At 36.1% G+C, this 17151-nt stretch overlaps 1 protein-coding gene across 2 annotated transcripts in view; it reads left to right on the forward strand.

Moving 5' to 3' along the window:
* Positions 1-17151, forward strand: part of LCLAT1 (lysocardiolipin acyltransferase 1) — a 365885-nt gene that overhangs the window by 178522 nt on the left and 170212 nt on the right. For both annotated transcript variants that reach the window (XM_023732457.1, XM_023732458.1), the window contains exon 3: positions 10478-10676. In XM_023732457.1, coding sequence (XP_023588225.1) covers positions 10478-10676 — 199 coding nt within the window. The remainder of the gene's footprint in view (positions 1-10477; positions 10677-17151) is intronic.

Raw genomic sequence — 17151 nt, forward strand, 5'->3', positions numbered from 1 at the left:
AAGTCTAAGGTGTGTCTCTTGTAGGCAGCATATAGACGGATCGTGCTTTTTTATCCAATCTGCCACTCTCTGTCTCTTTACTGGTGCATTTAGTCTGTTTACATTCAGCATAATTATTGATAGGTATGAGTTTAGTGCTGTCATTTTGGTGTCTTTTTTTGTGTGTTGTTCACAGTTTCCTTGTTTCCCTTAATTTTCTATGCTGAGTCGTTTTTCTTTATGTATTTTCTTTTCATCTTTTTCATTGTTGTTGATTTTGTGTTTGCTGAATCTTTATATTTTTCTCGTTTTTTATTTTGATTTTTAGGATTGTTAGTTTCCTTTGTGGTTACCTTAATATTTACCCCTATTTTTCTAAGTTTATACCGGTCTTTTATTTCTTTGTATCATCTTGACTTCCCCTCCATACGAAAAATATATGTCCACATTTTTTAAGTCCTCTTTTTTGTTTTAATGTTGTCATTTTTTGCATATTGATCTCTCTGTTACCCTATTTTCAGTGTTTTAGCTTTGATGTATTTTTGTGACTTCCCTTTCTGAATCAATATCTGGTTGCTGTGTCTTGTGTTCTAGTCTTGGATTGTTGTCTGATGTTACTGATTTTCTAACGGGAGGACTCCCTTTAGTATTTCTTGTAATTTTGGTTTGGTTTTGGCAAATTCCCTAAGCTTCTGTTTATCTGGAAATGTCTTAATTTCACCATCATATTTGAGAGACGGTTTTGGTGGATATCTAATCTTTGGCTGGCAATTTTTTTCCTTCAAGGCTTTACGTATGTTATCCCATTGCCTTTTAGCCTGCAGGGTTTCTGCTGAGTAGTCCGAGCTTATTCTTATTGACTCTCATTTGTAGATGACTTTTTTTTTTTCCCCTGGCTGCTCTTAAAATTCTTTGTCTTTGGTTTTGGCAAGTTTGATTATAATATGTCTTGGTGACTTTCTTTTGGGATCTACCTTATGTGGGGTTCGATGAGCGTCTTGATAGATATCTTCTCATCTTTCTTGATATCAGGGAAGTTTTCTGTCAACAAATCTTCAACAATTCTCTGTATTTTCTGTTATTCCCGCCTGTTCTGGTACTCCAATCACTCATAGGTTATTTCTCTTGATAGAGTCCCACATAACTCTTAGAGTTTCTTCATTCTTTTTATTCTTTTATCTAATTTTTCCTCAAATAAGTTGATGTCAAGTGCTTTATCTTCATTCTCACTAATTCTGACTTCTGCTGCCTCAGTTCTGCCCTATAACTTTCTGTTGAGTAGTCTAATTCTGAAATTTTATTGTTAATCTTCTGGATTTCTTATTGCTGTCTCTCTGTGGATTCTTGCAGCCTATTAAATTTGTCATTATGCTCTTGAATAACTTTAAGTTCTGCTACTGCTTTGTCTCTGTGTTCTTTAACTTTCTCTGCATTTTGTCAAATTTCCTTTCAAATTTCTTCAAGAGTTCTGTGTATTATTTTGTATTTTGCCTCTGTTAATTCCAAGAAATTCTCTTCCTCCAGAAAATTTATTGATTCTTTATTTTGGGATCTTGCTGAAGCCATCATGGACTGCCTGTTTATGTGATTTGATATTGACTGTTGTCTCCGAGCTATCAATAAGTTATTATAATTTTATTTTACATTTGTTTAGTGTGTCCTAGCTTCTTGTTTTGTTTTGATATGCCCAAATGAGCCGCTCATGTGCGCTAGTTTGATTATTGGCGCCTTTGAAGCTCTAAAGTCCTGTCACCAGGTAGTTAAGTCTGTAACTAAGTATGTGTGCCCAGGAGTCCATTAAATTTTCCTGTATGGGTTCAGCTCAGGTGTCTAGCTAGTACATCACCAAGTGTGTGGTGCAGGCTGTCACCTAGTCTTACAGAGGCATGGGTGATTGGTGTAGGCACAGGTATCTGGCTGCAGTAGGGGGGATCACGCACTAAGCAAGTCAGGGGGCTGACGGCTGCCCCTGAGTGTCTGAAAGGAAGGTGTGTGCCTGTTCCCTATGGTGAGTAGGTAGGTGAGTTTTGCAGTTGGGTTATGAGCACCCTACTCTGTTGGCTGTAAGGAGTGGGGGGCACCACTTATTCTTGGACCCCTGTAGCAGGTGGCTAGGTGGCACGGGTGGAGCCACCAGTCCTCAAGTCCCTGATGCGGACAGGTAACGCACCTGCCTAAAGGGCAGAGCAGTGTCAGGCTTCACAAATCCGCCACTTCATAGCTGAAACAGTTGAAGTTAGACTTCAGGTGTTTACCCGTTGTACTGTGGTAGTGAGGGCTTACTCTGTTGAGATGGGTGCACACAAGTCTTTACAGGGGTGGAAGGCACTCCAAGTCTGCGTGCCCCTTATGCCTGTGCCTAGGCAAAGGATCTGTGCTAACCCTGAGTTCCTTTCTTAGGGGAGCCAGTAGCTTATTTTTTCCCTGTTTGTTAATTTGCTCCTTCTCCAAGGCCAGGAGAATGGGTCAGGGAGCCTTATGGGATCTACTTCCGGCCCAGGGGACTCAGAGGTTGCTGAAGCTGGCCAGACTCGGTGCAGAGTAGGGAGGGAGGAGGTAAACGGGAGAGAGGTGTTTCCCAAATGGTTTTTTTTTAATCCCCGCAAAAGGCTACATGCATGTACTTATCTTTAGCTACTTGGGTGCTGCTTTTCACTAGTTTGGGGTTTCCAAACAGAATCTCTGCTGCCAGATCTCTCTCGATGTGGAAACTGCCTCCCAAGCGAGCAAGCAGAGCTATATGTTCACCTCACTGCGCAGTCCGAGCCAATCCAGACAGAAGAGCTGTGGCTCCCACCAAGTCAGGTCAGGCAACTCCTTGCTGCTTCTGAACCGTCTCTCTCTACCCCCGCCACTCAGTCTAGTTCCTCACCTTTGCCTTGTTCTGGGCTCCTAGATATTCATATACAATCAAATCACTTGTTTTTTTAGGTCTTTGTTGTAAGAGGGACAGAGGAATCCGTCTGACTACTCCATCATTTTGGCCCCGCCTTTCTATTTTTAGCTTTTTAGGGAGATGCCATATCGTCTTCCATAGTGGTTGTACCATTTTATGTTCCCACCAGGAGTGTGTAAGAGTTCCAATCTCCCTGCATCCACTCCAGCATTTGTTATTTTCTTTTTTTTTTTTTCTTTTCCCCCGATTCATTCTGGTAATGTCAGAGTCATTTGGTATCTCATTGCAGTTTTGATTGGCATTTCTCTAATGCCTAATGATTGTGAGCATTTCTTAATGTATATTTAGCTGCCTGATTGTTTTCTTTGATGAAGTGTATGTTCATATCCTTTCCCCATTGTTTAATTGGTTCATTTTTCTTTTTGTTGCTGAGGTGTTTAAGTATTCTATAGATTTTAGAGATTGGAACCTTGTCAGATATGTCGTAGCCCTAGTCTGTAGATTCTCTTTTTACTCTTTTGGTGAATTCTTTTATGAAATGTCAGTTGTTTTATCCTGTAGTTCACAGATTCTTTTACTTGTACTATTTTGTTTGTTAATTCCTTCCAATGAGTGTTTTGTTTCAGTTAACTCACTTTTCAGCTCCAGTATTTCAGTTTCTTTTTTTTAGTTTCTGTGTCTTTATTAAAATTTTTATTTTGTTTTTTTTATCATTTTTTCTGATTTCCTTTAGTGTCCATGGTTTCCTTTAGTTCCTTAAGCCTCTTTAGTATTATTGATTTAAAATCTTGTAATCTATCTATTACCTGGGCTTCTGTAGCATTGATTTGTACCTTTTCATATTGATCTTTCAGTTGGGCCATCTTTTTCAGTTTGTTTGTGTGTATGTCTTGTGATTGTTCGTTGAAACTGGGACATTTATATATTGTAAGGTGATAATTCTGGAACTCAGATCCTTCCCCTTCCCCATGGATTATGGGTTTTTTGTGTTGTTTTGTTTTGTTTTTTTAAGTGTTGGAATCTACTTTTGCAAATAGTCCCCTCCAAACTGTGTGTGGACAGTGAGGATATCTTTCTGGGGCCCGTGTGCAACTATTGTTTTAAAGGCCATTTTCTAGTACTCCAGGGAGAAACCAAACAGCAAAAAACACAAAATATCTGATTCTTTTACTCCTCAAGAATTCCTGTTGTTTCTTAATTAAAGCTGCAATTTACTTTTTGTTTAGTGATTTTTCCAAGCTAATTTATACAGATTATGTGTTCCCGTTCTGTTGTCTGTGCAGTCAGTCAGTGGCTGACAGATTTCTCCAAAGGGTGTGCTGACCCTTTGTATCTCTGCTTCTGCAGTAGGGCTGTAAATGTTGCAGTGGTCTTCACTTGTCCTTCAGGGCGCTACCAGACCAATCCGACAGTGTAAACTGTGCAACTCCAAATCCTTGCAGTTTTCAGTTCCCTACTGCCTGGCATGGCACCAGCCAGCCTCTCTAGGGGCATGGGCCACTTTCCCCTTCACATCAGCAAGAATGAGGAACGGGGGGGGATGGTAGCTGGTTGGTGTACATGGTTCCTCTAGGAAATATCAGCAGCATATCCCTTCTTTAAGCACTTCAAGTTTGAATTAAGTATCTGATCTGGTTGTAGAGTTCCAAAATTGTTGGTTCCGATTGCTTTTTATGGTGCAGTTGTTAGTTTGGTGGAGGGATGGATCTCTAGAATTTTCACTACTCTGCATTTTTTGCATGATTATATGGTTCTAAATTCTTCAAGGCATTCTCATACCAGCCATTCTTCTTCATCCCCTGAGAAGCTGAACCTTTGCTTAGGTATGATTCAGTCTCACTAATTAATCTCATGCAATTACGTGCAGCACAGCCTGTGTGCATTGCATGGTGTCTCCGTCCTGAGTCCTGTGGAAGCGTGGAGTCTGCTGACACTGGGGGTATTGCCTCCTTAGTCCTTGAGACAACCTCCAAACAGGTATTAAGAGACAGACACGATAGTCTGCAGGCAAATGCAAAGGCTGTACAGTTCGCTATTTTCTACCAGTGCCGTGGCCTCTGCCACAGTCCACATCCATCACCCCCGACGCCACCACAGAGTTAGGGAGGAGGGAAACTGTCTAGGGCAGGAAAAAAAAAAGAATCTGTACCATTTGACTTACACAGCTTGACTAATTTCTTTTCTGGCTTTGATTTGCCCGAAAGACTACTTCTTTTATTAGAGGACAGAAGTTGACTTCCTAGGCCAAAGATTTTTAGATTAGGATTTTCTAAATCCCGTTTAAGGATATGAACTACAGTATTTCAGTGCAGCCCTCAAACATACTATTTAATGTAAAATACTCATTTTGTGGTGTTGCTTAACAACTATCACTTTCTTATTTATAAAATGAGTGTTTCTCCATAAAATATCGTATTTATATTAGTAAAATAAGCATACTGTTCCGTATGAGTGGATAGTTTCAAAAAAGTTACCTATAGACCGTCTATATATAAATAATTCCAGTTATAATCGTTATAAAAACAGAGACATGTTCTATAGGAACTATTTAACTCTTTTCAAATTGTTTACCTTTTTTTAGGTTTTCGTTTCATCATCTGTAAAATAAGGAAGTTGGAGTAGATGATCTTTAAGATCTATTCCAGACTCAGTGTTGTATATCTGATTATTTAGGTATAGGTAGTCTGCTACTTACGACATATTCTAGTTAACAGTGAACCACACTTTTGACCATCAGTTTGTTTTTTGTACATCTTATTGTTAGTAATATGTACTACATACAATGTTTGCAGTGTGTAATTTGCTGACGTGATCATTGTCAGATGTTCACTTGCACATGTTTATATGTAATATTTCCAACCCCAAACACAAAGATCGAATTTATAAAGATACTGATAATAAAAGGCAATAATAATAAAAACTTAAAAAATAAAAAGTATTTGACTTACATCAGAGCTGACTTACAGTGGAGTCGTTGGAACGGAGCCACGTCATAAGTTGGGGACTACCTGTATTTAGATATAATGTATTCCTTCGAGTAGAGGAAAATGTTTTTTGGGACAGTCATATACTGCCACTACACTTCGTTTTCTTTAGTGTTATCAACTTATTTATGTATTTTTTTTATCGTGTCAAAGTTATCAACTTTTTATAGTATATAGTCTTTTGATTATGAATCACATGTTTTTGGCTAAATTTCTCTGGCAAAACCTTGAGATATTTGATCATTTTCTTGAACTACATTGGTAGAAATCATTGCAATTGTAATGCTTTACAGTGTCCCATAGATCTAATTTCTTTAGAGAGCCAATATAGGCAGAGTGCTTATCAGCATAAACATTGGAGATAGACATTTGGTTTCAGTATTTGCTGTAACACTTCCTAGTCATTTGAGCTTGACTAAACTACTTAGCCTCTCTATGCGTCTGAGAGTACTTATACTACCTACCTTACCTATCTTCTAGAGTTATTATATTGACTAAATGAGATAATATATTTTTAATATAATGCCGGACATTTGGTAAGTATGTAGTAAATGTTGGCAGCTGTATTAGTTTTAGGAGATAGACTAAGTAAGGTACCATATCACAGAAGCTTCAAAATATAGTAGCTTAAGTAAGGTGGAACTTTATTCACTCACAGGTCCAGGTTGGCAGATTAGCTGTGCTCTGTGATGGCATTCAAAGACTCATACTACTTCCAGCTGGTTATTCTACCCAGCCTGGGACACAGCCTGGCTAATGTCCTGTTCTATATGGTCAAGGCTGGGTCACTGCCACTTTTTTTGCCCCACTCTGCAGGAAGTGGTGGGGGAGGACGTCCAGAGCAAGCATTTTTCCTTTAGACCAGTGGCTCACAAGTTGTACATGTCTCTTCTGCTTACTCTTCTGCTTTTTATTATTGTGGGAACAGCTAAAAGCTGTAATAGAATCTGAGAAATGTTGTCTTTTGTCCGGGCAACCATGTACACAATTAAACCGTATTACTCTGGAAGAAAGGCTGGATTTTACTGGACAAATTCCTCCACAGCTGCTTCTATTACTGTTGCTACTAGTACTATTAACTATTACAGCAGAATTATATCATACACCCGTTTACTTTATACAGCTTCAGTTACATGTACTAGGATGAGGGAGGGAAAATTAGAGAGAGGGGAGAATGAAAATTTTAAATGTAGGATTTTTTTTTTTCTTCAAGTGAGATGAAATGGAAAACCTAATTGTGTTTGTGATGAGTGTGATTCTTGTGTTTAAAGATACTTACGTTTTTAAACATGCAAACGAACTACTTTATCTGATAATCAGCTGGAGAAATAGCAGTCTGGTCCAACTTGGGGAAAAAAAATGAGCTGAATTTATTGATATGTGCTGATCTCTTATGAAGCACCTTCCTATGGGATTTTCAAGGGCAATTTCAGCTATTCCTGACTTTTGCCTTGTTTGGCTGACTTTAGAATTGAACATATAAGTGAGGTTCAGTTACCACTGTATTATTAAATCGGTATATGTTTGAGAAAAATTCTATTACCCAGCTGTTTAACTCACTGCCTTGTTCATTAGTAACAACATACCAGGCAGAGAATCCTTCAGTTAAGGAGTTTCTAGAAGTCAGTTCCCTTACAGCTAGGTTATAGAAAATTGATGTTTCAGTTTTGAAATAGTGAGCTATCGCTGATGAAAGAAATGGAGAAAAAATGTCAGGATGTCCTTTTCTGAACTTTTATCTCGTATGTGTACAAAATGGTAAATATTTTTATTTTAAGGAAATAGTAGACTAGATCATTTTTATTCAGAAAGAAATTAGTCTAAAAATGGACTGTTTTCTCCCCTATAGGTGTACTTTATTTTAAGCAGTCTCAAACAGAAATCATTTTCACTAAAAATAAATTAAGGTAAATGTACTTTAATTATTGCTTCACAGATATAATCATAAAATGATCTTTTCTTTTGTAAGCTCTTCTTGTACATTAAAATAATTGCATTGGCAAATTTTTGCTGCCTTGCTGTTTATAAGGAACACAGTTTCTGTTTTAAATGAGTTATAGTCGTAAAACCTTTTGGAGTCTTAGAGTGAGATGAGACTTTGAGGTCACCTAGTCTGACCCACCTCTGTGTGCAAGAATCCCTTATAGATCAGCCTGTGGGTTGGCCATTCAGTCTCTATTTAAACATTTCTGTAATGGGGAGTGCATCTCTTTGTTCCTTTCTTTTCTTTTTTGTTCATTCCTAACTTTTTTCTTATTGTGCTTTAGGTGAAGGTTTACAGAGCAAATTAGTTTCTCATTAAACAATTAATATGCATATTGTTTTGTGACATTGGTTGCCAACCCCATGACGTGTCAACACACTCCCTTTCTCGACCTTGGGTTCCCCATTTCCATTCATCCGGCTTTCCTGTCCCTTCCTACCTTCTCGTCCTTGCACCTTGGCTGATGTGCCGATTTAGTCTCGTATACATGGTTGAGCTACATGTATTATTGTTTGCTTTATGGGCCTGTCTAATCTTTGGCTGAAGGGTGAACCTCAGGAGTGACTTCAGTACTGAGTTAAGAGAGTGGCTGGGGGCCATACTCTCAGGGTTTCTCCAGTCTCTGTCAGACCAGTAAGTCTCATCTGTTCCCTTCATTTTTGGACATTTCTATTCAACATAATTAATAATGTTAGGGTCAGACTTCGCATGTGCGCAAAGCATTTTTTGCTTCTCAGAATTATGAGTCCTACCAGCAATCTGATTGTTAGTAGTTAATTATCTGGGATTATGAAAATTACTTAGAGTTCTGTCCTTTCACCATAAGTCATGACTTAGGAATTTAGAGGTCATCTTCCAACTTGCCACCCAAGGCACAAGCCTCTTGTACAGCTTGCTGATATCATCCCAGTCCTAGAAGAAGACAGGTGCTCGATAAACATGGATTATTGAATATAATTTCTGTCTAGACTACTGCTCTTAAGAAAGGGAGCACTCAGTGTTTGATGAATGGCTTGAGGCTGCACGGCCTTAAATAGCTCGGGATTTGGGGAGCCAGGGCTAAACCAAGCCTGAAAAGCTTGGATTTGGAGATCAACAATGTCATGAGGTTGTTCTTCATTCTGACTAAATAAAGATCCACTGGAATGATAAATGAGAGCATGAGGCATGATGGCAAAACTGGTTATCCATAATCATGAGGAAAACCTCTCATCTTTGTGTTTTCATCCACAGTGGAACACTTGGAGGTGGTAAATAGTGGTATGTAAAAGAGCCTCAACAATTGCTTCTATATTTCAAATTCTAGGAACAATATTAGACCAACTAGATCATGAGAATTATAGCTTTTTGTTCACTACAAGAAATAAAGCTTTCTAAAATTTTGTAGGATTTATTGTTGCTCAGTGCTGAAACTTTCCTATTACTAGAGATAGGACAAATATGAGAATAGTGTTTTTCTTTTCCAGTCTTTTAATCTGGGTTGTTTGAATTCTGGAGTTCTTTATAGACATTACATTTTTATTTCTGTGTAATATATTTGTTATTCTGCCTTTGCAGGAGCTGTAAAACATGTTAGCTAGATGTGTCTTGTCTGGTATAAAAATGATTAATGTGATTTTGAGATCTAGACTTCCCAAAAGGGAATGTTCTAATAGAATGTTAAATGGCAAGGGAGGGAAAGCCCTATGAGATACTCCTAGGCAAACAGTGTGGGATTTTTTATTTTGACATTTTCCATAATGAAAAATAAGATTATTTTTTAACCTATAAAAAAAAAAACAAACCAAACCCATTGCTGTCGGGTCAATTCTGACTCATAGTGACCCTATAGGACAGAATAGAACTGCCCCATAGAGTTTCCAAGGAGCACCTGGTGGATTCAAACTGCCGACCTTTTGGTTAGCAGCTGTAGCTCTTAACCACTACGCAACCAGGGTTTCTATAGGAAACATATATTAGAAAGTATAATTTATGATTGAGGGTTGGAGTTTAAGCTTCAGATTTTTATCACTTTTTTACTACTACACAAAATTAATAGTGAACTGCTTTCTACCAATTAGGGGAAGGGCATCCTGCATTTCAGATCTTTGGAAAAACTGAAAAGTATATCACATATGAAAAGCAGAGTGGAGCCACTCATAATTAACCTTGGGTGGTGACTTCATATATCTTTGGACCAAGACATATAATTCAGTGATATGTTTTGGTATTCAATGCCTTTTTATACTTACAAGGAGAAAAAAAAGATCTTTCTTGATGTGGGTCCAAGCCTAGAGGACTCTGCCATGATCTTCTCTGTCATAGAGACTTAAATTCCCCAGAGACTTTTTTCTTTTTAATTTTAATAATGTACCTTGAAGATTTCAAGTAGAGTTAGCTATATTCATTAGAAAACTGCCAGAAACTTAAATTAGTAAAAAACTAAAAACAGGAACAGTGACTTCCTATTTTCATTCTTCTAGATTAACCTCTTTTTCCTGAATTATTATAGAAGTAAAAATCAAGGGAAGCACTATGCTTTTGATTTCTTTATTGGAAATCACAAGATTTACTTATAAGGCATGATAAAATTTAACCATGGGAAACCATAGCTTTAAATTGCAAAGTATATATGTTGTTGTTTTTCTCCCTTAGGCATTGCTGGAGACCGTGTTTGGTGTAAAAGTGATTATAACAGGTGATGCATTTATTCCTGGAGAAAGAAGTGTCATTATAATGAACCATCGGACAAGGATGGATTGGATGTTTCTGTGGAATTGTCTGATGAGATACAGCTACCTCAGATTGGAGAAAATTTGCCTCAAAGCCAGTCTCAAAAGTGTTCCTGGATTTGGTAGGTTATTCACAAATTATTTTAAGTATTTCATTCATTTTACTCTCAAATTCTACAGAATAACTTGGTAAGCTCCATTTAAGTGTTACAGCCTTTTCCTTTTTTATTTTTACTAGTTTAAAATAATCACCAGTTTCTCCTTCCTTAGTGGATCATAACAGATGATTTTATTTTAATCTCTTTTTTTTTTGAAACATCTTACATTGAAAGAGTGAATAAACTACTCTTAAGGAGGTAGATGTGTTTCCTGAGGGACAACACTTTGAAGGATATGAACTAATAGCTCAGTAACTTTTTATTGCATGTCATGCTTGAGAAGACATTTTTTCCATTATTATCAGTGTTTCTCTTTCTTTACGTTTTAGATAGTTGGGATATAGCTGGATTTTGTGTATATGTGTGTATGTTTGTGTGTGTATTTTAAAAACAATATTCTGCACATCCAGGAACTGAACAGACTCCGGTAGGATAAACACAAAGAGATCCACAGACACATCATAGTAAAAATGCTGAAAGACAAGTAAAAAATATTGATAGCAACAGTAGAAGAATGACTTTTTACTTACAAAAGGGAACCCCAATAAGATTAATTAATAACCTTTCAGCATAGACTATGAAGGCCATAATGCACTGGGAAAACATATTCAACGTGCTCAAAGAGAATAACTGTCAACCAAGAATCCTACATTCAACAAAATTATCCTTCAAAAATGAGATCAAAGAAAGACATTCCCAGATAAATAGCAAACTGAGAGAAACCGTTGCTAGCAAACTTACCCTACAAGAAATACTAAAGGAAGTTCTTCAGACTGAAAGCAAGTGACCCCAGAGGGTAATTTGAATCCACATGAGAAAACAAACAGCACAGGTAAAGCTAATTAATTACAAAAGACAATATAAATGTATATTTTTCTCTTTTCTTCTCTTAACTGATTTAAAAAGCAGTTGTATAAAACAATATGTACACTTGAATTGTATATGAATTATAAAGCTATTTATTTAAAAAATTAGAAAATAAAAAGACGAAGACCTGAATCCACACATTTAAAAGGCTCCCTGCCAGGGAAAATTGACCAACAATGAAACTCCCAAGAAGTATTCCAGTAAAACTTAGCAGTCTTTAAAGATAAAGAAGAAATTCTCAAGTCCCCAGGCAAAACATGAAATAAAAAGACAAGAATTAGATTGGAATCAGATTTTTCAAAAACAATATAGCAACAGTGGAACAGCATTTTCAAGAAACATATGCAATGTGTGAATTAAAGATATTATATCCAGCTAACTTGTCCATCATGTATCAAAGATACAGAAAAACAATTTTGAATGTGCAAGACCTCAAGGAATACTGTATACTTATACTTTCCTTGAAGAAAGCTAATAGAGGATGAACATCAGCCACCCAAGTGATAGAAATGGGGAAATTTTGACAAAAGGACTGATTGTGAGCATTCCATATGTTTAATTATAGTGCTAAGACTAAAACAAGGATAAGGTCATGGGTAGAAGAATAATATGTTACTATTTTATTTTCTGACAAAGAAGAAACAAATAAAATATGTCAGTAGAAGAGAGAATTAAGGTAAAAGTAGAATAAAAGTTATTTATTATTATATAGGTAATAAATGGGTGTCAAACTATATCATTTACAACTGACAGCAGATTTAAAAAAGTTAGGTAATAAAAAAGAGGATTAAGGGCTCTATGGAAAGTACTAATACAAAAATAATCCTAAAACAAAAATAGAAATCTTCCTAGAAATCATAAACAATTCAAAAAATTCAAAAACTTATGGCATAATCACGTAGAGAAAGGAACATAGTAAATATTATGTAATATCCCCACTAATTATAACACAGTTTGGGTCGCAACATATCAGTGGTGTTAGTAAATGAGAATTGGCTTAGCTCATTCATTAAATTTAAAAATAAAAAAAAGTTTCAGATTGTCTTACAAAGCAAATACCAAGCTATGATGTTCATAAAAGACGCACTTAAAATTCAGTGATTCAGAAAGTCTAAAAAGAAAGATGTGGATAGAAATTTATAAGGCAAATGGAAAAAATGAGAAAGCAGGGGCTGTGATTCTGACACCAGATAGACAAAATAGAACTGAAACCAAAAAGCATACACAAGACCGTGGAGGACACTTTATTATGCCGTAACCCAAGTGAAGACAGTGAATCACATATAGATACAGTGAATGTAACACAGATAACCAAGTAACACAGGCAACTTTTGTGTAAAACCGAAAATACAGGGTATGTGAGGGAAAATAAAAACACTAATACTATGAGATTTTAACACAGCAATATCAGTACAAGAGAGGTCCAGTGGACAATAAATAAAGATATATAAGATGTAAACAACATAATCAGTAAGGTAGATCTTGTGGATATATATCAGACACTACAACCTGAAGTTGTTGTTGTTAGGTGTCTGATAATAGAGAATAGTCTTCTGAAGTGCACATAGAGGATTTGCTAAAACTTAGCGTATTTGTCATACCAAGACATCAGTGGATTTCATAAAACAGAAACATTACAAGCAACACACTTTGATTGCAGTACAAACATTTACTAGAAACTAGAAAATGAATCCAAAATATGAAAAGGCCCTTCCACCTGAAAATTTAAAAATAAAACAAACTAAAAAACCTTTGATTAAAGAAATCTTTGCTGAAAGAGGAAATCTAAAATCCAAACAGAAATTACAGAATTTTTAACAATAATAATGAAAATATTAGAAAACAAAATCTATGTATTACGTAGCAGTGACCAGAGGAAAATGCATATGCCTGAATACCTGTAATAATAAAAAAAAATTCAAATAAATGAATTAAATTCTCAGGTCAAAAAACTAGAAAATAATAAGGAATTAAACCAAAAGAAATTAAAAGCAGAAATTGATACAGAGAAGAGAAAAATAATAGATCAAATTCCATTTCTTTGGGAAAAAACAGACGTTTAGCTAATTTAATCAAGAAAAAGGAAGAAAACACACAAATATACAAAATGAATGGAAGAAATTACTATTGATACAGAGGAAATGAAAAAAATACTAAAAGACTTCTTTGCAAATCTTTTCGCAAATTGAAAACCTTGAAATTTTTTTTTGTGAAAATATACATAATAAAACATACTGCTTCAACAATTTCTACATGTACAATTCAGTGACGTAGATTACATTCTTCAAGCTGTGCCAGCTTTCTTGATACCCTTTTCCAGATTATTTCACCATCATTAACACAAAGTCATTGCCCTCTTGAGTTTCGCATCTAACCGTTCCAGTCGCTGTTAATTTGATCACGTAGAGGTAATTCTTTAAAAGAGCACAGTGCTCAAGGCAGACGGTCTTTTCTAATTAAGCTAAAGTGTTGTTTGGTTTAAAGATGACTTCAGAGGATAGTTTCAGTTTATAGTTTATAAAATTCGGTTTATGGTTTAAAAATTTCCTCAGGGCAGTAGTTTTGCAGGGGGCCTGAAGTGGGTAACTTTTAAGATAAATACAGTTTTATCAAATTTGACCCCAGAAGAGATAGGAAGTTCTAAGTATCAATTTCCATAGAAGAATTGAGAACATTATCAAGCAATTACCCCATGGGACAAAAACAGGCTCATATAGGAGGAATGCTACCAAATTTTTAGAAACCAGATAGTTCAGTAGTACATGAATTGTTTCAGAGCATAGAAAATTAAGAAAAGGATTTTTCTGTGAAATTATGATGTTGATAAATAAACCTCATAAAGGGAAGGAAAAAAAAGAAATTACAGGTCAATATTACTTATTTATATTTAAGAAAAATTCTTGAAAATATATAAGTAAAACACTTAAATACTACATTAAGAAAATAGTACTCCATGACTCAGTGGGATTTACATTAGAAATGTAAGAATTACGTATTTAACGTTGGCAAATCTAGTAACATAGGTCCAAGGGGAAATTTGTAGAGGGTCAGCAAAAAAGCAGAAGACCCTCAATGAGATGGACTGACACAGTGGCTGCAATAATGGGCTCAAACATAGCAACGATTGTGAGAATGGTGCAGGGCTGGACAGTGTTTTGTTGTACATAGCGTCGCTTTGAGTTGGAACCGACTCACGGCACAGAACAACAATAACAACAAAGAGAAAAATTTCCCTTATATCTGTAAATTGATTATATTTATAGAATTGACAAAATCCTATTTCCATTCCTAATAAAAGCTGTTGAAAATATAAAGAGGAAGTAAAAGGTTATAGAACAGCTACTACTAACAAGTGCAAAGGAAATTAGACAAAGCATTAATTAGTGTAGGCAGCAAGCAAAACAGTTTGTTTGCAAGTGAAAGTTAGCAGAGGGGATTAAAGTTGAAGTTTGCAGGAGAAGATAAAAGAGAGGGAAAAGAATGGCTGTATTTTAGTGGACAGCTGTATCTTGCATCAGACTATGCCAAACTCAGCTTGTTGACAGTTTGGTGTGAATTTAGGGAGGACTTAAGATCACTGTTCATCATTATTTTCAAATAAATGATTGCTTAGCACATATTTGGAGTATAATTACCTGGTTTATTTAATTCATTTACAAATGACTGAAGGAGAATAAATTATATTTGTAATAGGTTGGAGAATGGATGAGAGTTTGGCATTCGTAAGTTCTTTTCTTACACCGTAAAAGTAAGAGACAAACAGACTAGGAAAGAAATTGTTGTGAGAATTTAGATTCTAGGTCAAGTAATAAAGAGTTTTGGTAAATTAGTGTTTAGAGTTTCCTAAAATATATGAAGTTAGAATTTAAGAGAAAATTTCCTATAGTTAGATTTCAGCTGTCCCTAATTCTAATTAATTAATAATTAAAAATGTTCTTCCATAGTAAAAGTAATGTTAAAACTATAGTTTAGAAATGTTGTTACTAATAAACTATTAATGTCAAGCAATATGGTATAGTAAGTAAATCCCAAGTAAGAAGTTAAAATATTTAGATCTTTGATTTTAGAATGTAAAGTGGCCTTCATTCTTTTATGTTTATATATGCATATACGTGTACATATATAATCAGTCAAAAGTTTGCATCAACAAATAAATGTTTTTAAATAAACTTTTTATGGGGAGTAAATTTAGATTTATAGAAAATTTATGAAGATAATGCAGGGAATTTCCATATTTCCTTCATCCAACTTCCCGTGATTTTAATATCTTACGTATCAATGATACATTTATCAAGACAAGAAATTAAACATTGGTGGTGGTGTTAGCTGCTGTCCAGTTGGCCCCCAACTCATGGCGACCTCATGTACAAAATAACTAAACGCTGCCCAGTCCAGCACCATCCCCATGGTTGTCTGGGGATCAGACCATTGTGATCCATAGAGTTTTCATTGGCTAATTTTCAGAAGTATATGGACAGGCCTTTCTTCCTAATAATCTGTTTTAATCTGGAAGCTCCCCTGAAGCCTGTTCAGCGTCATAGCCACATGTAAGCCTTCACTGACAGATGGGTGGTGGCTTCCCATGAGGTACATTAGCTGAGAATCAAACCTGAGTCTCCTGCGTAGAAGGCAAGAATTCTACCACACTACAGACATTATTCAGATTTTACCAGTTTTTCCACTGATGTCCTTTTTCTGTTGCAGGATCCAATCCAGGATACCACTTTTAATGCTTTTAGTCATTATGTCTCCTTAGTCTCCTCCATTCTGTAAGAGTCCTTCCTTGTTTTTTATGAGACTTTTGAGAAGTACTGGATGGATTTTTTGTAGAATACCCCTCAATTTGGGTTAGCCTGATGTTTTCTCGTGATTAGATGATGGTGCAGTGGTTAAGCGCTTGACTGCTAATGAAAAGTTCGGCAGTTCAAACCCACCAGCTGTTCCATGGGAGAAAGATGCTTCCGTAAAGATTTACAGCCTTGGAAACCCTATGGGGCAGTTCTGCTCTGTCCTATAGTGTTGCTAGGAGTCGGAATCTACTCCACAGCCACGGGTTTGGTTTTGGTTTTGGTATAGGCTTTTGAGAAGACTACCACACAGGTGAAGTGTCCTTCTCACCAATCATGTTGGGGAGGTACATGATATCAGCATGACTTATCACTGGTGATGAGAATTTTGAGCACTTGGTTGAGGTGATATCTGCCAAGTTTCTCCATTGCAGAGTTACAATTTTCCCCTCTCTGTTCTCTATTCACTTGGAACTGCTCATGCTCAAGGACTGGGGATTGAGGGAGGGGATTAAGCTCCCCTGGCATAGGGAGTATCTACATATATTGTTTGGAATTCTATAAAGATTTGTCCCTTCTCCCCATTTACTTATCTATTCAGTCATTTAATTATATCAATATGGAGTCATCAGTAATTATTTTATTCTTTGAGTTATAATCTAGTACCATTGTTAGTTATTTTGTTACTCAGAGTTTTACAGCTTTAGCCATTGGAAGTTCTTTCAGGTTGACTCGTGTCCTTTTTTTTTTTTTTTTTTGCAGCCCCTTTTGCGGAGTCTATTTTG

Source organism: Trichechus manatus, unplaced genomic scaffold, assembly GCF_000243295.1.
Source record: "Trichechus manatus latirostris isolate Lorelei unplaced genomic scaffold, TriManLat1.0 scaffold00052, whole genome shotgun sequence".
Classification (NCBI taxonomy): Eukaryota; Metazoa; Chordata; class Mammalia; order Sirenia; family Trichechidae; genus Trichechus; species Trichechus manatus.